General features: G+C 44.7%; 1 protein-coding gene across 1 annotated transcript in view; it reads right to left on the reverse strand.

Moving 5' to 3' along the window:
• ATP1B3 (ATPase Na+/K+ transporting subunit beta 3) overlaps positions 1 to 9,789 on the reverse strand; it is a 39,931-nt gene extending 30,142 nt beyond the window's left edge. Inside the window, exon 1 of the mRNA XM_075546818.1 lies at positions 9,512 to 9,789. Within this exon, the coding sequence (XP_075402933.1) occupies positions 9,512 to 9,620 (109 nt within the window). The 5' untranslated portion in view covers positions 9,621 to 9,789. The remainder of the gene's footprint in view (positions 1 to 9,511) is intronic.
• Between the last annotated feature and the right edge of the window lie 8,524 nt (positions 9,790 to 18,313).

Genomic DNA, 18,313 nt, shown 5'->3' on the forward strand with positions numbered 1-18,313 from the left:
TGAGGGCAATGAAGACAGCAGCTCGATAAGGGTGAGAAGACAGATTTTCTTAAACATTTAAGAGACAAAACAAGGTTACCTAACTATATATTTAAAAATATAGATGTTGACAATTTTATTGATACATAAGAAAAACACTTAAGGTTAATAATGGTCAGCCTAAGTGGTTAAAGATTACAATTGGTTTTATTTTTAATGTATAATTAGAATAATTAAAAATCCCCCCTTCCTTAAACACTATTAATGTTAGTGACTGGTCCTTAAAAAACACCTTGATAAATCATAGAAAACTTGTTACTATAGATGGGTGGGTTATTTATTGTCTTTAAATAAAGCTAAGAACTTACCTTCCTAACATGATCGCTCAAGACAAAATGGGTGTATAAGCAAATGTGGTGAAGAAAGCTGATGGTGCTCCGCTATCAAAAGATAGAGTCTCTGGGGCCATCTGGCTGAGAAGCAACAAAACCCACATGGAAGAAGCACACCAGCCTGTGTGATCATGAGGTATCAATGGACCAGGTTTCAGGCATCTAAGACCCAAAACAAAATCATACCCAATATGAATTGGGGGTGGGGGACGGATAGTGCATGGAGTGGAGACCCAAAGCCCATCTGTAGACAATTGGGCATACCCTCACAGCAGGGTCACAAGGAAAAAATGACCCAGTCAGGGTACAGTATAGCACCAATGAAACACACAACTTTCCTCTAGTTCCTTAATGCTTCCTTGCCCTCACTATCATGATCTCAATTCTACCTTACAAATCAGCTTAGATGCACACTGCTACAGACAAGAGCCTGTAAAACAGGGAATCCAGGATAAACCCTTCAGGTCAACAATGAGAATAGATACCAGGAGGAGGTGAGGGGAGAAAGTGGGACTCGATCACAAGGAACAACATATAACCCTCTTCCAGGGGGATGAACAACAGAAAAGCGGGTGAAGGGTGACAGAGGACGATGTAAGATATGAAAATAATAATCTATAACTTATTAAGGATTCATGAGGGAGGGAGGATGGGAGAGGGGGAAACAAGGAGCTGATCGAAAAGGCTCAAGTAGAAAGACAATGCTTTGAAAATGATGATGGCAGCATGTGTACAAATGTGCTTGACACAACAGATCATTATGTGATAAGAGCCCACAATAAAACCATTAAAATATATATACATACATATAACACAATAGAGCTAAGAACACTTCATAGATATAAAATCCAGAAGTCAACTTTAAGAGAACCATCAATTACTACAGGTATTTTCTTAAACTACTTTTTAAAGTATATATTAACTTAATGAAAAGTATAACTGTAACACAGGGCATCTACGAACAGTCCTTAAAGTGCTGTTGTGACCTGCTTTGTAATCAACGGCTTAGTTTGTGCAGCTGCCGCCGCAGCCACCATCACTAGCCTGTGTTCATAGCCTGGCCACAGGGTCCTCATCTGTGCAATTTTTGCTCATAAACTTTCTTTAATATGCTGTACGCCACAGCACAAAGAATATGACCTTACAGAAATATGGAACACTGAGAAATTTAGCACAATTGCCAGTCCCCAGTCAGATACCCAAAATGTTTATCTACCAAGCACAACATTTTACTCTAAGGCATAGCCCAGAATAGGAGCCCATGATTCTGAGAGTGGTACACTTCATGAACCTATCTATAATAAAAGAAAGTTCACATGAATACAACATGAATTCAAAACAATGTTAATAGCTTTGGTTTAGAAACCCAAGTTGGGAAATCAGTAACTCAAGTGTTATACAACACAAAGAAGTAATTAAACTCCAAAGTCCAGAAACTGATAAAATTAAATATAATCAAGGCTGCAATGCAATGAATATGGCTCATCTAGCTGTAGTTTCCATAACTCCCACCAACCCACCTTACCCTGATGGGTCTGCTAAGAGGGTGGGGAAAGCCACAGGGTGCAGTCCTGAGTGCTTGTTAACACTCTTCACTGCCCTCCTGCTGGGTAGAAAATGAGCTACAGCAGCAGGGAAGCTGGGCTCACTACCAGCAAGAGGCCCGGGTGGAGTGTCTTCTGGACCCCAAGACCTCTGCTCTGTGGCCCCTCCTGGATCCAGGAGACAGCTGAGGAGTGACAAAGGAGCAGTGGACTTCCCAGCCCACAGAGTAAGTAAAGCTACAGTAAGTGCTTTGGGGCAGGGTGCTGGCTTGTGGATTGGGGAACCCCAGCACTTAAATCGAGTAGTTAAAGTGGATAGCCTTAGGGTGGCTAAGCATGTCCTCTGGACATTCATTATCAGCGCTGAAAGAGCTTTGTAGCGTGTCCTGAGAGAATAACTGTACCCTGAGCATTTCCACAATAAACTCCATAAACTCCAGGGCTGTCTTCGAGCTTTATGTGGCCAACACAATGAATTACAGATGGGCCTGCTAACTGTGAGGCTTTCTGATCCCTTGAAGATTACGGATTGGGAAACCCACGGTGGGTCACTATTGAGTCAGAATTGACTTGATAGCAATATACAAAATACACAAAAACTTCCCAAAAATAATACTGTTCATTTGGTTGAATAAACTAATATTTTTAGTTTTATTTCATTTTGTTTAAGTTAATTGCAACAAATGGGGCACTGCAGTTTAAATGATACAAAAGCCTCGAGATAGTTTATTGTGCCAGCCTGGCCAATAAACACAAGTGGGATTAATTGAAGGGCAAAGAGATAAGTGGCTCCGTGAGCCTCGCCTTTCTTGTCTCTCCCTCTTTAATCATCGGACCAGTGTGCAGCTGCCTTGCTTGTTCTGTGCCTCAATTTAAAGGGTACATTACCTGTGGGACGCCTAGCCTGTGGACTGTGTTGCTGTATGTTAAGGTCCCCTTAAGGCCACTCAAATGAAATTTACATCTCCGGAGCTGAGGACTGACAGTTGGTGACCTACCTTGCTGTTTGCTGCCTGTGCTGGGATAGCCTAGCTCTCTCTCTCTCTACAGGACTACCTGATGGTCAAGACTTGAAGGACTGCTAATATCTCACAACTCTCTCACGGGAGCGAGTCGCACTGAGCCATTTGTATTGCTTTATAATTTAACTGTTCATTTCTTGTATTATATATCAATCTGTTTATAACTTAACTGTTGTTCATTTCTTATATTATATATCTATCAGTTTATAATTTAACTGTTAATTTCTTGTGTTATCTATCTATCTATCTATATAATTATCAGCAACCTAGTTTTATCTCTCTAGAGAACCCTGTCTAACACATTTTGGTACCAGGAGTGGGGTAACCCAGACCTTCATTCCTAAAGGGTCTGGGTCATTATAAGTCCTGTCAGGATTAGGTTGCTGTAATTTACCATTTACTTTAATCACAGGGCATGGGAGCACTAAGGGTCGGCCTATGGGATCTCCTGGATTCCTGACATATTCTTCTTTACCTCCATTATGTAGCACCAATCCAATTTCTCCTTGGTAATCAGGATCAATCACACCACTTAGTACAGTGACACTCTTCCTGACCTGTTGATCCAAAGGCATGAGAAGCCCAAAGTGGCCAGTTCAGTGGAATCCATGATGTGTTTCCAGGTGGGAGAGTTCCTTCCTTTGGGACCAGGACCTTCAGGCCCGAGGAACACAGGGTGCTGGGACAGAAAGCAAAAATGCTGCAAGTGGATCACTAGGAGTAATAGTGAGTGGTGCCACTCCAGCTTCCACCCCTTGGTTCCTGGAACCATGAATTCTGGCTATTGGTGACATAGTACCATATATTGGCCGCTGGTTTAGAGCGTATACAGCTTCCTGGAGAACATTGCCCCAGCCCCGCAAGTTGTTGCCACCTAGTTGGCGCTGTAATTGTGTCTTTAGGAGCCCATTCCATCGTTCTATCAAGCCAGCAGCTTCAGGATGATGAGAAATATGATACGACCAGTGGATTCCATGGGAATAGACCCATTGCCATACTGTATTTGCTGTGAAGTGAGTTCCTTGATCTGAAGCAATGCTATCACTAAATATTTACGTGATCTATACAGGCGAAAGAATGGTAGATCAGGTGAACAGAATAGACAGTCACGATCAATCAATTCCCAGATCTGAGCCAGTTTACAGATCCACAACCCCTTGAATGAGGGGGAATGTTAGTCTTTCTTCTTGCCTTCCCCAAAGGGACCTGCGGCCTTTCACAAGAGTGACTGTTCATTGGGGGAAAGGAAATAATCAAACTTTTTGGGGATTACTGGACATGAGAGAACCCCGTCTAACACAATCCCTAAGCTGCCTCCCACTACTTTGTCTTTGATTGTATTTAATGCCTTACGTAACCTAAAGCCAAACCCACAAGGCCTGAGTCTATTTTGACTCATTGTGACCCTGTGCAGGGTTTCTGGGGCTATAAATCTTTAAAGGAACTGTTGGCTTCATCATTCTCCTCTGGAGGCTGGTGGGTTTGAACCCACCCACCTTGTGGTTAGCAGTCCAACACCACCAGGGCTTATCTAAAACACTTGTAACTTCAATCACGAGGCACTACATTGTCTCATTTTCATAAACCAGCAACTACTTACCCTTGAAGAAAATTTACTGTTCAGTTTGAGATACGAGCTTCAAGTTTCCTTTAGAAACTCCAATCACCTATCCAGTCTGCCTTAGGAGGTGGTGAAAAATCAAAAGGAGGTGATTATGCGAAAATAAGCGCTTTGAAAGGATTGTAACCAAATCTAAGGCAATAGGCAGGTACACAGAGATGTGCTACTCAAAATAGCTGTGTAAGTAAGACCATGTGATGCAACTTGCAGTATTTTCATTTTACACTCATGAGCAATAAGATTGCCTTGTGTGACTCAATGTTATCTAAGGTCCTAGGGTGGAGCCCTGGTAGCATAGTGGTTACACGTTGGGCTGTGATCAGCATGACTGGAAGTTCAAAACACCAGGCTGGAGAAAGATGGGGCTTTCTACTTCTGGGAAACCCACAGGGGTAGTTTTACCGTCTAACAGGATTGTCAAGGAGTCGGCCTAGACTTGATGACAGTGAGGTTTTTTTTGTTTGTTTAACTGGGTAAAAACTGTGCTAACCAAAAAGTCAATGTTTCAAATCCATCAGCCGCTGTGCAGGATAAGGATATGGCAGTCAGCTTCCTGAAGATGTACAGCCTCAGAAAGCCTCTGGGGCAGTTCTACACTGTCCTCTAGGGTTGCTGTAGCTTGGAATCAACTCAAATGCAATGAGTTTGGTTTTTTAGTAATGTCCTTGAAAGAAACCTTGGATAACAATGGGACCTACATACAGACTCAAATGTGAAATACAAAACTTCTTGCCTGTATGTATGTCTTTATGAATTCTTGAGAAGTAGAGAAGGTCTCTGCACACATGCAGACCAACAACTTTATATGAATATAAAGCTGAACTCTGCCCCATGGCTCAACTTTAAACCTACCTCTCAATCTGTAACTCAAATGTAACATTTTAAAAAAAGACAACCCAGAAAATAACTAAAGAATGAATTAATATAAGGCACCACCTCACACACTAAATGGAGTACAAATTGATAGACACTTTTAAGAAGGTACTATGATGTGTTTATGTAAGTATAAAATGTACGTGTTATATGATCTAGAAATTTCAGTAAAAATATATCAAGGAAATAAATTTTTTTTTTAAAAAGCGTAAGAGATGGGCAAGAAAACGAGATGCTTATGTGTAACTAATGCTCTCTCCCCACCCAGAGCAATGATGGGTGAAGTAAACGAAAGATTATTTGGATTTTTCAAGGAAACAATGAGTCCAAAGAGCTAATGGACCATAGAATCTCAGGTTCCAGAACCCTGAATCCCTAAGAAATAGATGGTGCCCACAATCTCTGACAGTTCTGAAAAGGATCACAATGGAAGGTCCTGGACAGTCGGAGAATGTGAAACAAAATCCTATGATTTTGTGGGGTGACTGGTAGAATTCCTGAGACTCTGGCCCTTGGACATCCTTCAAGTCTGCCCCATGGCTCAACTTTCAACCTAACACTCAAACTCACTGTTATTGAGTCAGTTCTGCTACACAGCGATCAATCCCATAGGGCAGGGTAGAGCTACCCTTGTATATTTTTGAAATTGTAACTTTTTTTTTGAGATTGTAACTCTTCAAAGGAGTAAAAAACCCTATCTTGCTACCACAGCCAAACAATATTCAAACTATACGTTGAACAGTAACAGCAGAGAGGTATGTGCTCCTTAGAACAATCAATCATACGAGATCAAAAGGGAAGTATTTTCCTAGAAATAAAGCTTAGAAGGAAAGGATAGGAAAGAACAAATAGAAATGAAAAACAAGAGGGAAGTAAGAGTATGTCACCAAACAAAACAGGTATAAACTGTTTAAATTAAAACTAATTTGCTGTCAACTTTCATCCAAATCACATTAAAAAAGCTGAAAAGAAAAAAAGGGAACACCCCTGTTTAGGATCAAAATTTTAAAATCCTGGGACCTGTCTACACAGTGAAATGCAAATCAGTTTTTAAAAATAGCAGTGATACCCACGATATACTCAGATTATAAACCAACACTTACCATATGATCTTCTTTTGTAAAAACATACATATTTAAATGCTATACACATTTCTAAATCTACTTAGAAAGGAGATCTGGCCACTGCTAGCTCTAGGGCATGGGAATTAGAAAAAAGCTCCTTGATTCCTAGCAGGCACAGAGCTACCTCACAGGCCTTGCCCTTTCTTTCTGAGCATTAGAACAAGGCACTTTCTAAAGGCAAACCCACCAAGCTCTAGGGTACACAGCATGGTGAAATGAGCATGGCTTTCAGCCTCTACTCTGGTGGTCACTGTACAACCCCCCCCCCCACCTCCCTAACACCTACACTCTAGGAGGGATCCTGGTCCAGGGCACAAACTGCAGAGATATCATATATAATTATGGACCATTTCATCCATTCCATGATGGCTTATTACTTATACACTTGTTCATTTTTTATTTTTGAAAAAAGGTCTTGCATTGATCCCTTTAAAATGAAAGACTACTAGTTCTAAAAACAAGCCAAACCACTGTAGTCAACTCCAATTCATGGAGACCCCATAGGTTACACTATAGAAATGTTCCACAGGTTTTCTTAGCTACCATATCTTTACTAAAGTAGATCTCCAGGCCTTTCTTCCATGGCACTGCTATGTGGGCTCAAGCCACCAACCTTTATTATTGGCACAGCTTCAAACCAAATTCAACCATGGTCAATAGAGCAAAATAAAAAAGACCCAAATTTTATAAATTTGAGTGAAGTAGAATAAGAATATTAAGAGTTATGGATCAAAGTCATGGAATGAAATGGGGAACATGGAGGAGGTGTAGGGAGTCCCTTTAAGGTGCCTGAAGCTCTAGAAATCAGACTATGGCTAGGGCTGTGGAGAGACACACTAACGCAGCCAGGCTGCAGCCATCTTTGGGCGGTTCACCATTGTTTCCAGTTCTGGTGCTCCAGAGATTTGGTTATGCAATGTGGTCACTATGCAACAGGTAGGCTGCACTCATTTCCTGGGAGAAAGATTACCTTTTTTTATTGGGTGTCAATGCCTCATTTTTCCCATGGTTCACCCTCAACTCTCAAATTCGGGTTCTTTACTTTGTTGGCCAGGAACAAAGCAGGAAGAGTCAGTTCAAAGTCCTGGTAAGTGTGGGACAAGCAATGCATACCATCCAGGAACCCACTACGATAGCCCTTATTTATTGCCCTATGGCAGCGGTTCTCAACCTGTGAATCACAACCCCTTTGAGGATCGAAGGACCCTTTCACAGGGGTCAACTGATTCATAACAGTAGCAAAATGACAACTAGCAACAAAAATAATTTTATGGTTGGGGAGTGACCACAATACGAAGAACTGTATTAAAGGGTTGAGACATTAGAAAGGTTGAGAACCACAGCCCCATGGCTCGATACTTTGTGCACATTATCTATTCAATGACATATACTCAATAAAATCTCTACTTACAAAAAAATAAAAAAATTAAAAAAAAAATCTCTACTTACACCATAGAGATAATGAGTACTATGTGCTGTACGAAATGTCATTCTAATCGCTTCACAGCCTTTGGGCCAAGGTCAAGTGTATAAATGCTATTCTAAGGACAAACTGAAGATACTTAGTACTGGGAAAGAGAAGGCATGAAGGGAAGGGAAGGTAGCCTACAGAAATCAGTATCTCTCATCACTAAAAAACTTCTTCAGCAGGAAGTGCATTCTAGAGAGGTAGTCAAAGACTTTGTAACCGGTCACCTCTGTCATCACAAAAGAAAATAGTAATTTAAATACAAATGATGAGTGATTACCATTAGGTTAGGCAAAGCATCTGTAAAAATAATAAACTACTGGACATAAAGAATTGGATTCTTTTCTTGGTTCTGTGAAATATGTCATGTCATATAAAGCAAATGACAAACTTCTTGAGTCTCATTTTTCACATCTCTAAGTGGGGGTTGGGTTTTTAAGGTCTCATTCTGAATTTACTCTCTTCATGACTCTCCAAAAGCCCAAATCCACTCTAGAAATGTATTCCCTTGCAAGTGTCAAAGACTCACCAACAAAATTACTTCTGAAAGGTCAAAAGGATGCTTAATTTCCTGAAGGATAAATGCAAAAAAGGGTCCAGGTCTTACTCAAGCATTATGTAGCTTTCCACAAAAGTCACCCCACTAAAGCAATACACTGCCTGAGAATTTCTTTAAAACAAAGAACGAGTAATCAGGGCAAAACTGCTAACATGCACAACCATCACTCACATGTCGTGAAGGCACAGAAAGGTGGTTAAAAAAAAAAAGGCCAGTGCCGTTCTGACAGTATTTTTTCACCAAATACGCAAGCCGTAAAGAAGGAAGCCTCTGTAATTAAAGAGAAATTGGGTAGGGAGGAAAGCGTCTTTCAAAGTGTCTTCCACTGTGGCCGATTCAAGTGCACACTTGCGTCCGGCGTTCTGCGATCAGCCAACCCACCCAGCGCTCCACATTCACTCCCTCTGCCGACCGGCGAGGGTGGCAAGCGTGGATGAGTCACAAGATAGCGGCGGGAGTGGAAATTTCCTCTCCCGGCCGTGGGGCAGGGTCTGGCTTCCCGGAACCGCCGGGCGCCTCTGCCAGGGCCCTCCAGGCCAGCGCGTCCCGTACAAAGGAGGCCAGAGGGCTCTGCCCGGCGCGCTCCGGGCCCGGCTCCACGCAGGGGTCCCGGCTTCCGGCGCCGCTGGAGGGGCAGGCCCGGCCAGCACGTGCGCCCGGCTCCGTGCCGGGAGGAAGGAACCGGCGCCGCCGGCTGGGCTGCCCGCGGGCCCCGCCGCCTCGGGCAGGAGCGCAGCCCGCCCAGAAATGAATGGGCCGCCGCCGCCGCCGGTGCTAAGACTGGGCGGCCGAGGAGGTGGCGGCGGCAGTAACGAGCGCAGGGCCCCAGCGTCGGGGAGCCCCCCCACCCCGCCTTTCCCACCCGACCCCGCCCGGCACCCCCTGTGCCGCGGCCGGCCTCAGGCGCCCAACCGCCGCCGCCCGCTCACCCCAACTCTTGGCGGTGCGCCCTAGAAACTCCCTGGTGCTGGGGTTATAGATGAAGAGCTTCCACTCGGCCAGGGACTGGTTGAAGGACTTCTTGTCTTTCTTCGTCATGTTGTGAGGGGACAGAGAGAGGTGCGCGGCGGCCGCAAGGGTAGATGCGGCGAGGAGCGTGGAGGCGCGTCCCGGCTCAGGCGGCGCAGCCCGGCAGCGGCGGCGGAGGGCGGAACAGATGAAGAAACCTCCGCGCAGCGGCGTACACTCGAGCCGACTGCGGCGCGCCGAGCCGGGCGGCCTCCGGGGCCACGGGAGCCTGACGTCGCCGCCGCCGCAGCCAATCCCCGCGCCGCTGCGCCCGCGCCGCCGCGGTTACCGCCTCCCGCCCGCGGCCAGGGCGCCGCCCCAAGTCGAGAGGATGCCCCGCCCACCCGCGGCCCCGCCCGCGGCCCCCGCCGCCCGGGGCCGCCTCTGCCTGCCCTCCTGCCTCCGCCGTCAGCGTGAGGGGGAAAGGAGACGAGCGGCTGGGAGTAACTTTTGAAAACCATAAAGGCCCAAGAGGGATCGGGTTCCTGAAACTGATGAAGAGGCCGGAGTCCCTGACCCGCAGATTTCTTACGAGGAGGACCGGTCTCCTGAGTGCTGAGCACGGAAACGACTCGGTGCCCCAGGATCTTCAGCGGGCAAGGGAGGCCGCGACGGCAGCCGCCCGGCCGGCCGCCTCCCGGAGCGTCCGCGGGCGTCCGCGGCTCTGTGACGCTCGAGAGCGCCTCCGCCGCCGGCGCTCGGGAGGCGGCTACCGTGCTGTGAACAGCTGCTCCGGGAACGCCTGTGCGTGGCTGTTCTCAGTCTGCGTCGGGCCAGCACTCTTGGGCCCATGAGAATTTCATTCTAAATTTGCCAGTGTTGCTTAAAAAGCGTCACTCCATGCAGATTCCGTTGATGAACCATGAAATCGAAATACACGTGTGTCTGGGGCGTCTGTCAATGAAAAGGCACTTTTCTCAGCTCCTCGAGTTGTTAATGGACGGGAAATTAATATTTCCTCCAGCGTTCATGCTTCCCTAACGCGACCAGCGGTTCATCTTTTCCACTGTAGCGGCCGCGCCTCTTGGGCGGAGCTGGGCTTGCAATCAGCGGTTTCCTAAACAAGATGGAGTTGAAGAGTTCAGCATCCTGGGAAGGTTGCGACAGGAGAAAAAGACCTAAGTAGGAGTTTGGGGAGAATGTGCATGTCCTGGAAAAACAAAAGGAAGCACTCACTCTTTAATTAGCAAATAAAAAGTATGAATGAAAAACCAAGCACGCATTGTTTCCAGCGATGAGCTATAATCCACATGGAACTTTAAACATAGCCTGCCAAATGCTCTGTAAAGAACGAATGAGAAAAATCGCATTTCTCTTCCTTTGCTTATCAGAGCAAGGGATTAGGACTTTTTGTCTCTCACAGACAGACCAGAGATAAGGAAATATAATACTGTAAAGAGAGTTGTTGTTATTTAAGAAAACTAAATTAAAAAAAACAAAACAGAAAACTAAATTAAAAATTATGATCCTGGGAAGGATAATTAAAATTCAGCTACTTTTTTGAGCCAAGGACACCAAAAGATTTACTAGAGACATTCTGTAATATTTGGCATAAAATTAGCATGACAAATAAAGCACCATTCTAGTTGACTAGAATATTTTTTTTAGATCACAAACAAGGTTGAAACAAGGAAGAATGGAAATAGTTAACGATTTTTTATTTTAGTAATAATTGAATGACAAATTAGAGTCAACCTAAAATAGTAGTAGAGTTGGTAACAGGCTTTTAAATTAAGGTGAAGAGCGAAGACGTAGAGTCTGTTTGGAATAAAATAGAAAGCCTTCTATGTATGTGTGTTATTAAGAAGCACATTTTGAGAATTACCTGGCACACACTTAAGAAAATATGTTAAGCAAGTTTGAAAATCCTTAACAAAGTTGTTAGGTAAACTGAGGCACGAAACCAGAAGAGACGGACCATACTCGCTGAGGACTGATAAGAAGCAGGCTTTATTGGGGACAAGCGGATGGGTTCAACAGCCCACAGTAAAGTGAAGCTGTGGAAGCCACCCTAGGGGAGCGCTTGAGGGTTTTTTTTATACCCCCACCCCCTGAAGCTTCTGGAGAGTTGACGTAAGGTGCGGTTTGGCTCAGTGGGGGCGTACATGACTGTTTGCTCCTTGTACAAGGTCAGTCTGTTTCTAGGAACAATGATATGGGCGGTCTGTGCTTTTAGAGGGTACAGTTCGCAGAACTAGCCCGTTTCTGGGAAACTCAGTATGGGGGAAGGGTGTACATGCTTTTACCAGATATCCCTGACTCTGTCTGATAGGGAAAGGGGGCAACGACGAAGTGATTACTTCCTGCTGTACAAGGTCGTAGTGGGGAAGTTTATCAGACAGAATGCAGGGACTCCGGGCTTGGCACTGATGGCAGGGGTTGGTGTTGCTGACTTGTTGATGTAATAACAGCATTCTTCTTGGAGGTAAAGGCACGTGCCTCCCTTTTCAGTGGTGATGAGGCCTAAGGTTCGTAGATTCTGTAAGGTAACTTTGCAATGAAGCTAGGGGATCTGCGGAGGCATTTATGGCCAGTTGGAATTGCGTGGCTAGCTTGTCCGTGGTTAGGACTGAATGTGCTAGGGCTCCTCCGCTAAGTCCCAAGACTACTGCTGAGGAGGCAAAGTATAGTCCTGCGACCAACGGAAGAAAAATGGCTCTAAGCACAAACAATTCCTTGGGACTAATCTTAACAAGGGCAGCTGTGTTCTCAGTTTACCCATTGCGGCTCAGAACTTGAGAAAACATAAAGACACAGTGTCTTAAGAGAGTCACCAAAAAAAAAAGAGAGAGAGAGAGAGTCACCAATATACTTTAGTTAAAACTCAGTGATTTTTTATAATCCCCCTTTTTTTATTTTATAGGTAACACTGAAAAGTTAAAAGGCAGCTATCTGCTGAAGCTGTGGTTTTTCCAAAAAGCTGCAGGGTACAGAAGCAGAACATTTGGTTAAGCTGAACTTTATGCAAGGTTGGGATCATCCTGCCCTCTTTTGTTCTTATCCTTATCACATTCCTTATCTTTCTTAGAACAATTTCAACTTCTTTATCACCTTCTCCATCACATCACATCCTCATCACATTCCTTATCTTTCTTAGAACAATTTCAACTTCTTTATTACCTTCTCCATCACATCATCACATCCTTATTACTCATTTTTTCACATTCCTTATCCCTTCTTCATCACATCCTTATCACATTCCTTATCTTTCTTTACTGGTTTGGGGGCATACTCAGTTTTCTGACTCAGTTTGACTTGATCTTGCACAAACTTTAACTTTTTCCTTACTTCTGCTTGGGTCTGCCTAACAACTTCAGTTTTGTTTGCAATAAAAGTAACCCTAGACCTAGTCAGTGGTTTTTTGAAATTGGAACCTGGGGGCGATTAGGGTACACATTAGGTTTTGTTTGTTTTTTTTTTTTAGCTTAATTAGGATGGGCTCGTGGTGACTTGCAAATGTGGGTGTATTAATATCCCAGACTTCAGGAGACACCTCGGGTAACAACTGGCTGATTGGGGGCAGGGATGAGGTTGTGGAGGTGGCCGGACTTAAGAGGGCGATATAGGGGAGAGTATTGCTGGAGAAGGAGGTAGTAGCATGTAACTTGGTTAAAGTATCCCTTCCCAGCAACGGAACAGGGCACGAGGGGAGAACTAAAAAGGAGTGAGAAAATGGGAGTGGATTAAATTGGCAAAAGAGAGGTTCTGTCTTCTGCGGAGTGGAGGGGGGGGTCTGTCTATTCCCATAACCGAGACCTGGGCAGGGGAAGTAGGACCCGAGTGAGAGGGAAAAATGGAGAAGGTAGCCCCCTATATCCACCAAGAAAGAGAGGGATTTACTCACTACCTGGAGCACGACCCTGGGCTTGGCGAGAGTGACCAGAGTCGAGGAGCCAGGGCCACTTCAGTCATCTGCCAATCCCAGGAACTCAAGTACTGGGAGGTCTGGAAGATTCCAGGGCCCAGCTCCTCCACATGGAGATGCCGAGGGTGGGGCCAAAACCGGTCAATCCTATTTTCAGTGACCCGACTGCTTACATTGGAGGCAAGGTCAGGTTGGAGGTCTGAGGTTAGGGCAGGAATTGGCCCAGTGGCCACTTTTTCCACACTTGAAGCAGGCACCTGGTTGTGTTTGCTGACCCCCCCTTAGGGGGTCGCCATGGTGGAGCCGAGCCACCTGCTGGCCTCAGGCTGGGGTCTGCAGGTTAACCTTTTGCTGGAGTCTGGCATGGCAGGCAACCTCGGCCGTCTCCTCTCGAGCATTAAAAACTTTAAAAGCCATTTTTACCAGGTCTTGGATGGGAGTTTCAGGGCCGTCCTCAGCCTTTTTTAACTTTTTTCTGATGTTGGGTGCTGATAAGGAAATGATATGGGAAGCTAGGACACTGGCCCCATTTCGGAATCCTGGGTCTAGCCTGGTTAAATGAACCAGGGCTTCCTACAACCTGTTCAGGAAGAGAGCAGGGTTTTCATCTGCCTGTTGGGTAACTTGTCTGAGTTTATCATAGTTAACCATCTTATTAGAAACTGCTTCCAATCCTCGGAGGAGATACCTGAGCATGAGGTTCCTGTGGGGAATGTTGGTACCCTGCCCTATTTGATAGTTCCAGTTGGGGTCCTCCCTGGGGATGGCATGCTCTCCCAAGGGGGCGGTATTGTCTGTAACATGGTCCCGGTCGGCCTGCTGCCTGCCTGCATCCATTACTCTGGCACGTTCATCCGGGGTTAGTGTGGAAGCTAAACTGACCTGTACATCATGCCAGGTTAAATCGTAGGTCTGGGTTAAGTATTGAAATTCTTTTATAAAGTGGGAAGATACAGGCAAGGGCTCTGGCAGAGGAGTGGGGGGAGGCTGCACGGGCGCTGGTGAATGCGGGGGTGGCTTTACAGCAGGAGACGTAGCTGGAGGAGAATGAGATGGGGGTGGAGGAGGCGCACTGAGGAGTTCGGGTGGCTCTTTTGGGGGGGGGTTGGTACTAGTTTGGAGGTCTGCACTAAGAGGATTTGGCAGGTGGAACAGTGGCTACAGAGCTGTTGTGGGAACGCAAGTCCCAAAAAAGCCTGCACATAGGGGATCTCAGAATCCTTACCAGTCCTCCTGCAGAAATTGTCCAGGTCCTGAAGAACGGTGAAATCGCAAGTGCCAGTCGGGGGCCAGCGTGACTAGTTCTTTAATTTGTACTGAGGCCAAGCGGTCTTGGAACGAAAAAGGAGTTTTTTCTTTTGTAAGGTCTGAGAATATCCCAATTTGGGAAACTTGTTAACAGGCAGCCTAGGGGAGAATCGGGGTCAATTTTGGATTGGTTTGTTCCCATGGTGAGCGGAAACGCAGTGTTTTGGCTCTAGGTCGAGAAGTGAAATGGAGTCGGTAGGGGGCTAGGTGAGAGTCCTCAAGTAGCACCCTCCGGCAAATAAATGGAGAGAGAGAGAGACCGGGGAAACCGTCTTTTTACCCGAGCCTTCTCCCTATGACTCCAGGAGTCGGGATAATGGGAAGCGATTCTGGCTCGGCCGTGACTTTGGAGGAACGCCTCGGAGGTGACTTAACGAGCTAGAGCCATTGGAATTAAAGAAAACTCACCACAGGAGTTAGGCTGCTATAAGGAAAGAAATAGCGGTTGGTGGTCGAGTGGTCCCCGGTTGGGGAGAGGGGGTCTCGGGACCCCCGTTAAAGGGGGAGCCACACTCCACTCCAGAGTTTTCGGCACCATAATTGTTAGGTAAACTGAGGCATGAAACCAGAAGAGACGGACCATACTCACCGAGGAATGATTAAGAAGCAGGCTTTATTGGGGACAAGCGGATGGGTTCAACAGCCCACAGTAAAGTGGGGTTTTTTATACACCCCCCCCCCTGAAGCTTCTGGAGAGTTGACGTAAGGTGCGGTTTTGCTCAGTGGGGCGTACATGACTGTTTGCTCGTTGTACAAGGTCAGTCTGTTCTGTTTCTAGGAACAATGATATGGGCGGTCTGTGCTTTTAGAGGGTACAGTTGTTCGCAGAACTAGCCTGTTTCTGGGAAACTCAGTCTGGGGGAAGGGTGTCCATGCTTTTACCAGACAAAAGTGACAACTGTCAGAGATTTTTACTTCATGAATTGTATGTTAAGACTTTCACATATTGTGCTTTGTGATCTACCAAATAAACAATTAACTACAAATATAATTCAGTCAAAATTCATGCCTAGTTTCCATGGGTAACTAGATCAAAGGGATTGCAGTTTTGGGGGAATTGGGTATTTTACTCCAAACTGTGGGAGCTCTCTGCTTCTCGACCCAAGGACATCTCAATCCAGCTGGTGGGTTTGAACTGCCAATCAGAATATTAGGTCCAGTCAAAATATCACTCATCTGTAAAGGTAGGATAAAAAATTTTTTAGACATCTGAGGACTTATCATAACTTTCAGAGCATACGAATATGTTCTGAAATAGAAAAGTCAATTAAGAATGAACCAGTTTAAAAAAAAAATACTGAGTTGAGGAGTGGAATTCAAGAATGAGAAAATTCCTCTCCTCCGCCTCCAGGGGGACAAACAACAGAAAAGTGGGTGAAGGGAGATAGCAGTGTAAGACATGAAAATAATAATAATAAATTATCAGGTGTTCATGTGGGAGGGAGGGTAGGGTAGGGTAGAGAAAAAAAATGGGCTGATACCAAGGGCTCAAGTAGAAAGAAAATGTTTTGAAAATGATGGCAACATATTGCAAAATATGCTTGCTAACAATGGATGGATTGTGATAAGAGCTGTAAGAGCCCCCTATAAAATATTTATTTTTAATGAGAAAATCTTGGAATGTAAGAAATACTAATTTAAATCCAGGAGTACAATGAAGGGAAGTCCTAGAACGACACCTGTCTGGCAGGCCTTGTGAGCAACTGGCTTGGAGCAGAGAATATCTCCAAGAAGATGGGTTTCATGCCCGGGAGAGAGGTTAAGATTCTGGATCCACTTCGGCATATGGAGGAGGCCTGTGGTTCTTTTATTAAGAAGGAGAAAGAAAGGAAAGCAATTAAAACACAGCAGAAAACGATATTCCAAATATAAAACAAACCAAAATGTGGTGTACTTTTGAACAACTAAGAAGAGTTTGAAAAGAAATTTTTTGGTCTTGCTGTTTGGAATATACCACTGGGAGTATATTCCCCCTAGTGCTTCAGGACTAACTGCAATGTTTTCTCTTCTCAAAGAAGAGTGAAGTTATTTATAAAAAGGAAAGAACCAATATTTAGATAAATTTTATTACCAGCTATTATAAACAACAACAAACAACTCCCTGCCATAGAGTAGATGCCCACTCGTAGTGACCCGATAGTGCAGAGTAGAAATGTCCCTTTGAGTTCCTGAGGCTGTCATCCTTCAGTGGAGTAGAAACCCCATCTCGAGGAGCAGCTCATGGTTTCGAACTGTAGACCTGGTCACGGCACAATGAATAATCACTATGCCATCACGACCCCTTTGCTAGACATTACATAGAACCAAATAAAATATTGACCTACAAAGACCAGCAATTTCCTACCGTTAGACTTAATAAATGCTCTTTTTACTGGAAATGTACAGATGCGATCATTTTCATCTAACTACAAATATTTTGTAAAACTCCACAGAATTCTGTCACAAACAGAATTATTTTCAACCACAGAAGAGGTGAAGACATCAGTGGGCCGGGAAGTTTCATTTTCTCGGATTTGATACACAGGGAATAAAGAAGGTATCTATAAAATAACCAGGCTCCTTGGACATGTGCTGTGCTGAAATACTAAGCCATACGACAATTTTTCTATTTGCTTCTTTCCGGAAGACAATAACGAGATCAGAGCCAGGAAGAATTTCTTTGTACAAGAACAGAAGCAGATGTAAGTACAAATGATGTCTCCTACGTTATTAACTCACAGCAAGCCTTGAAAACATCTGAATCTGGAAAGTTCGCCCTTGGCTTTTAGTCTTGGTAAACCTCAACTGTTCCTGGAACGCTGAGGTATTTGATTCCCTAATCAAAGACCCTTCCTGAGAAGAGTTACTCTTTCTAACCCTGGTAATCTGTCTCTGAGTGCTGGCTTGAAGGACAAAGAGCTATAGGAGACCAGTGGCTTCAAACTATGGTTCTTGATATTATAGTATGATGAACACATTGCCTACAGACTTCTATATCTGTGGGGGAGGGAATTTTGAGACAGGCTGGGTCAAGCTCTTTATTTCCCAGATGAGGAAACTGAAGCAGAGAGAAACCAAGAAATCCAGTCTACACAGAAAGAAAATGAGATGGAAAAAGTGAGACCAACGGGCTGTTGACTCTGGGTAGGCCTTCTTTCTTTCTGTTAATACTGAATAATCTTTAACCAAGAAACTCAGAAATGTGAGTGCTTTTAAAAAACACTAGTTTAACATGGAATTTTGTGAACTTGGTAAATCATAATTCTTCAGAAATCCTAGAGGGGAAATGTGTTGCCCCACAGAGGTCAGGAATAATAAAGGTAAAAAAAAATTTTTTTCCAGACTTTGCAGTATGGATCATTCACTCCTTCATAAATAAATGTCAACAAAAAAACCCAAACCCACTGCGCTGGCGTTGATTTCAACTCCTAGCAACCCGAACGGACACTTAAAAACCAAATTTATTGTTCTATAATAGATTATAACTGATAGCGGCTCTATGGGTCAGATTGGAAGTCCAGGGGTGGGGTGGGCAGGGTGGGGGAAACTGGGAAGGGCCTGGTTTCTGAGG

Source organism: Tenrec ecaudatus, chromosome 4 (assembly GCF_050624435.1).
Source record: "Tenrec ecaudatus isolate mTenEca1 chromosome 4, mTenEca1.hap1, whole genome shotgun sequence".
Lineage (NCBI taxonomy): Eukaryota > Metazoa > Chordata > Mammalia > Afrosoricida > Tenrecidae > Tenrec > Tenrec ecaudatus.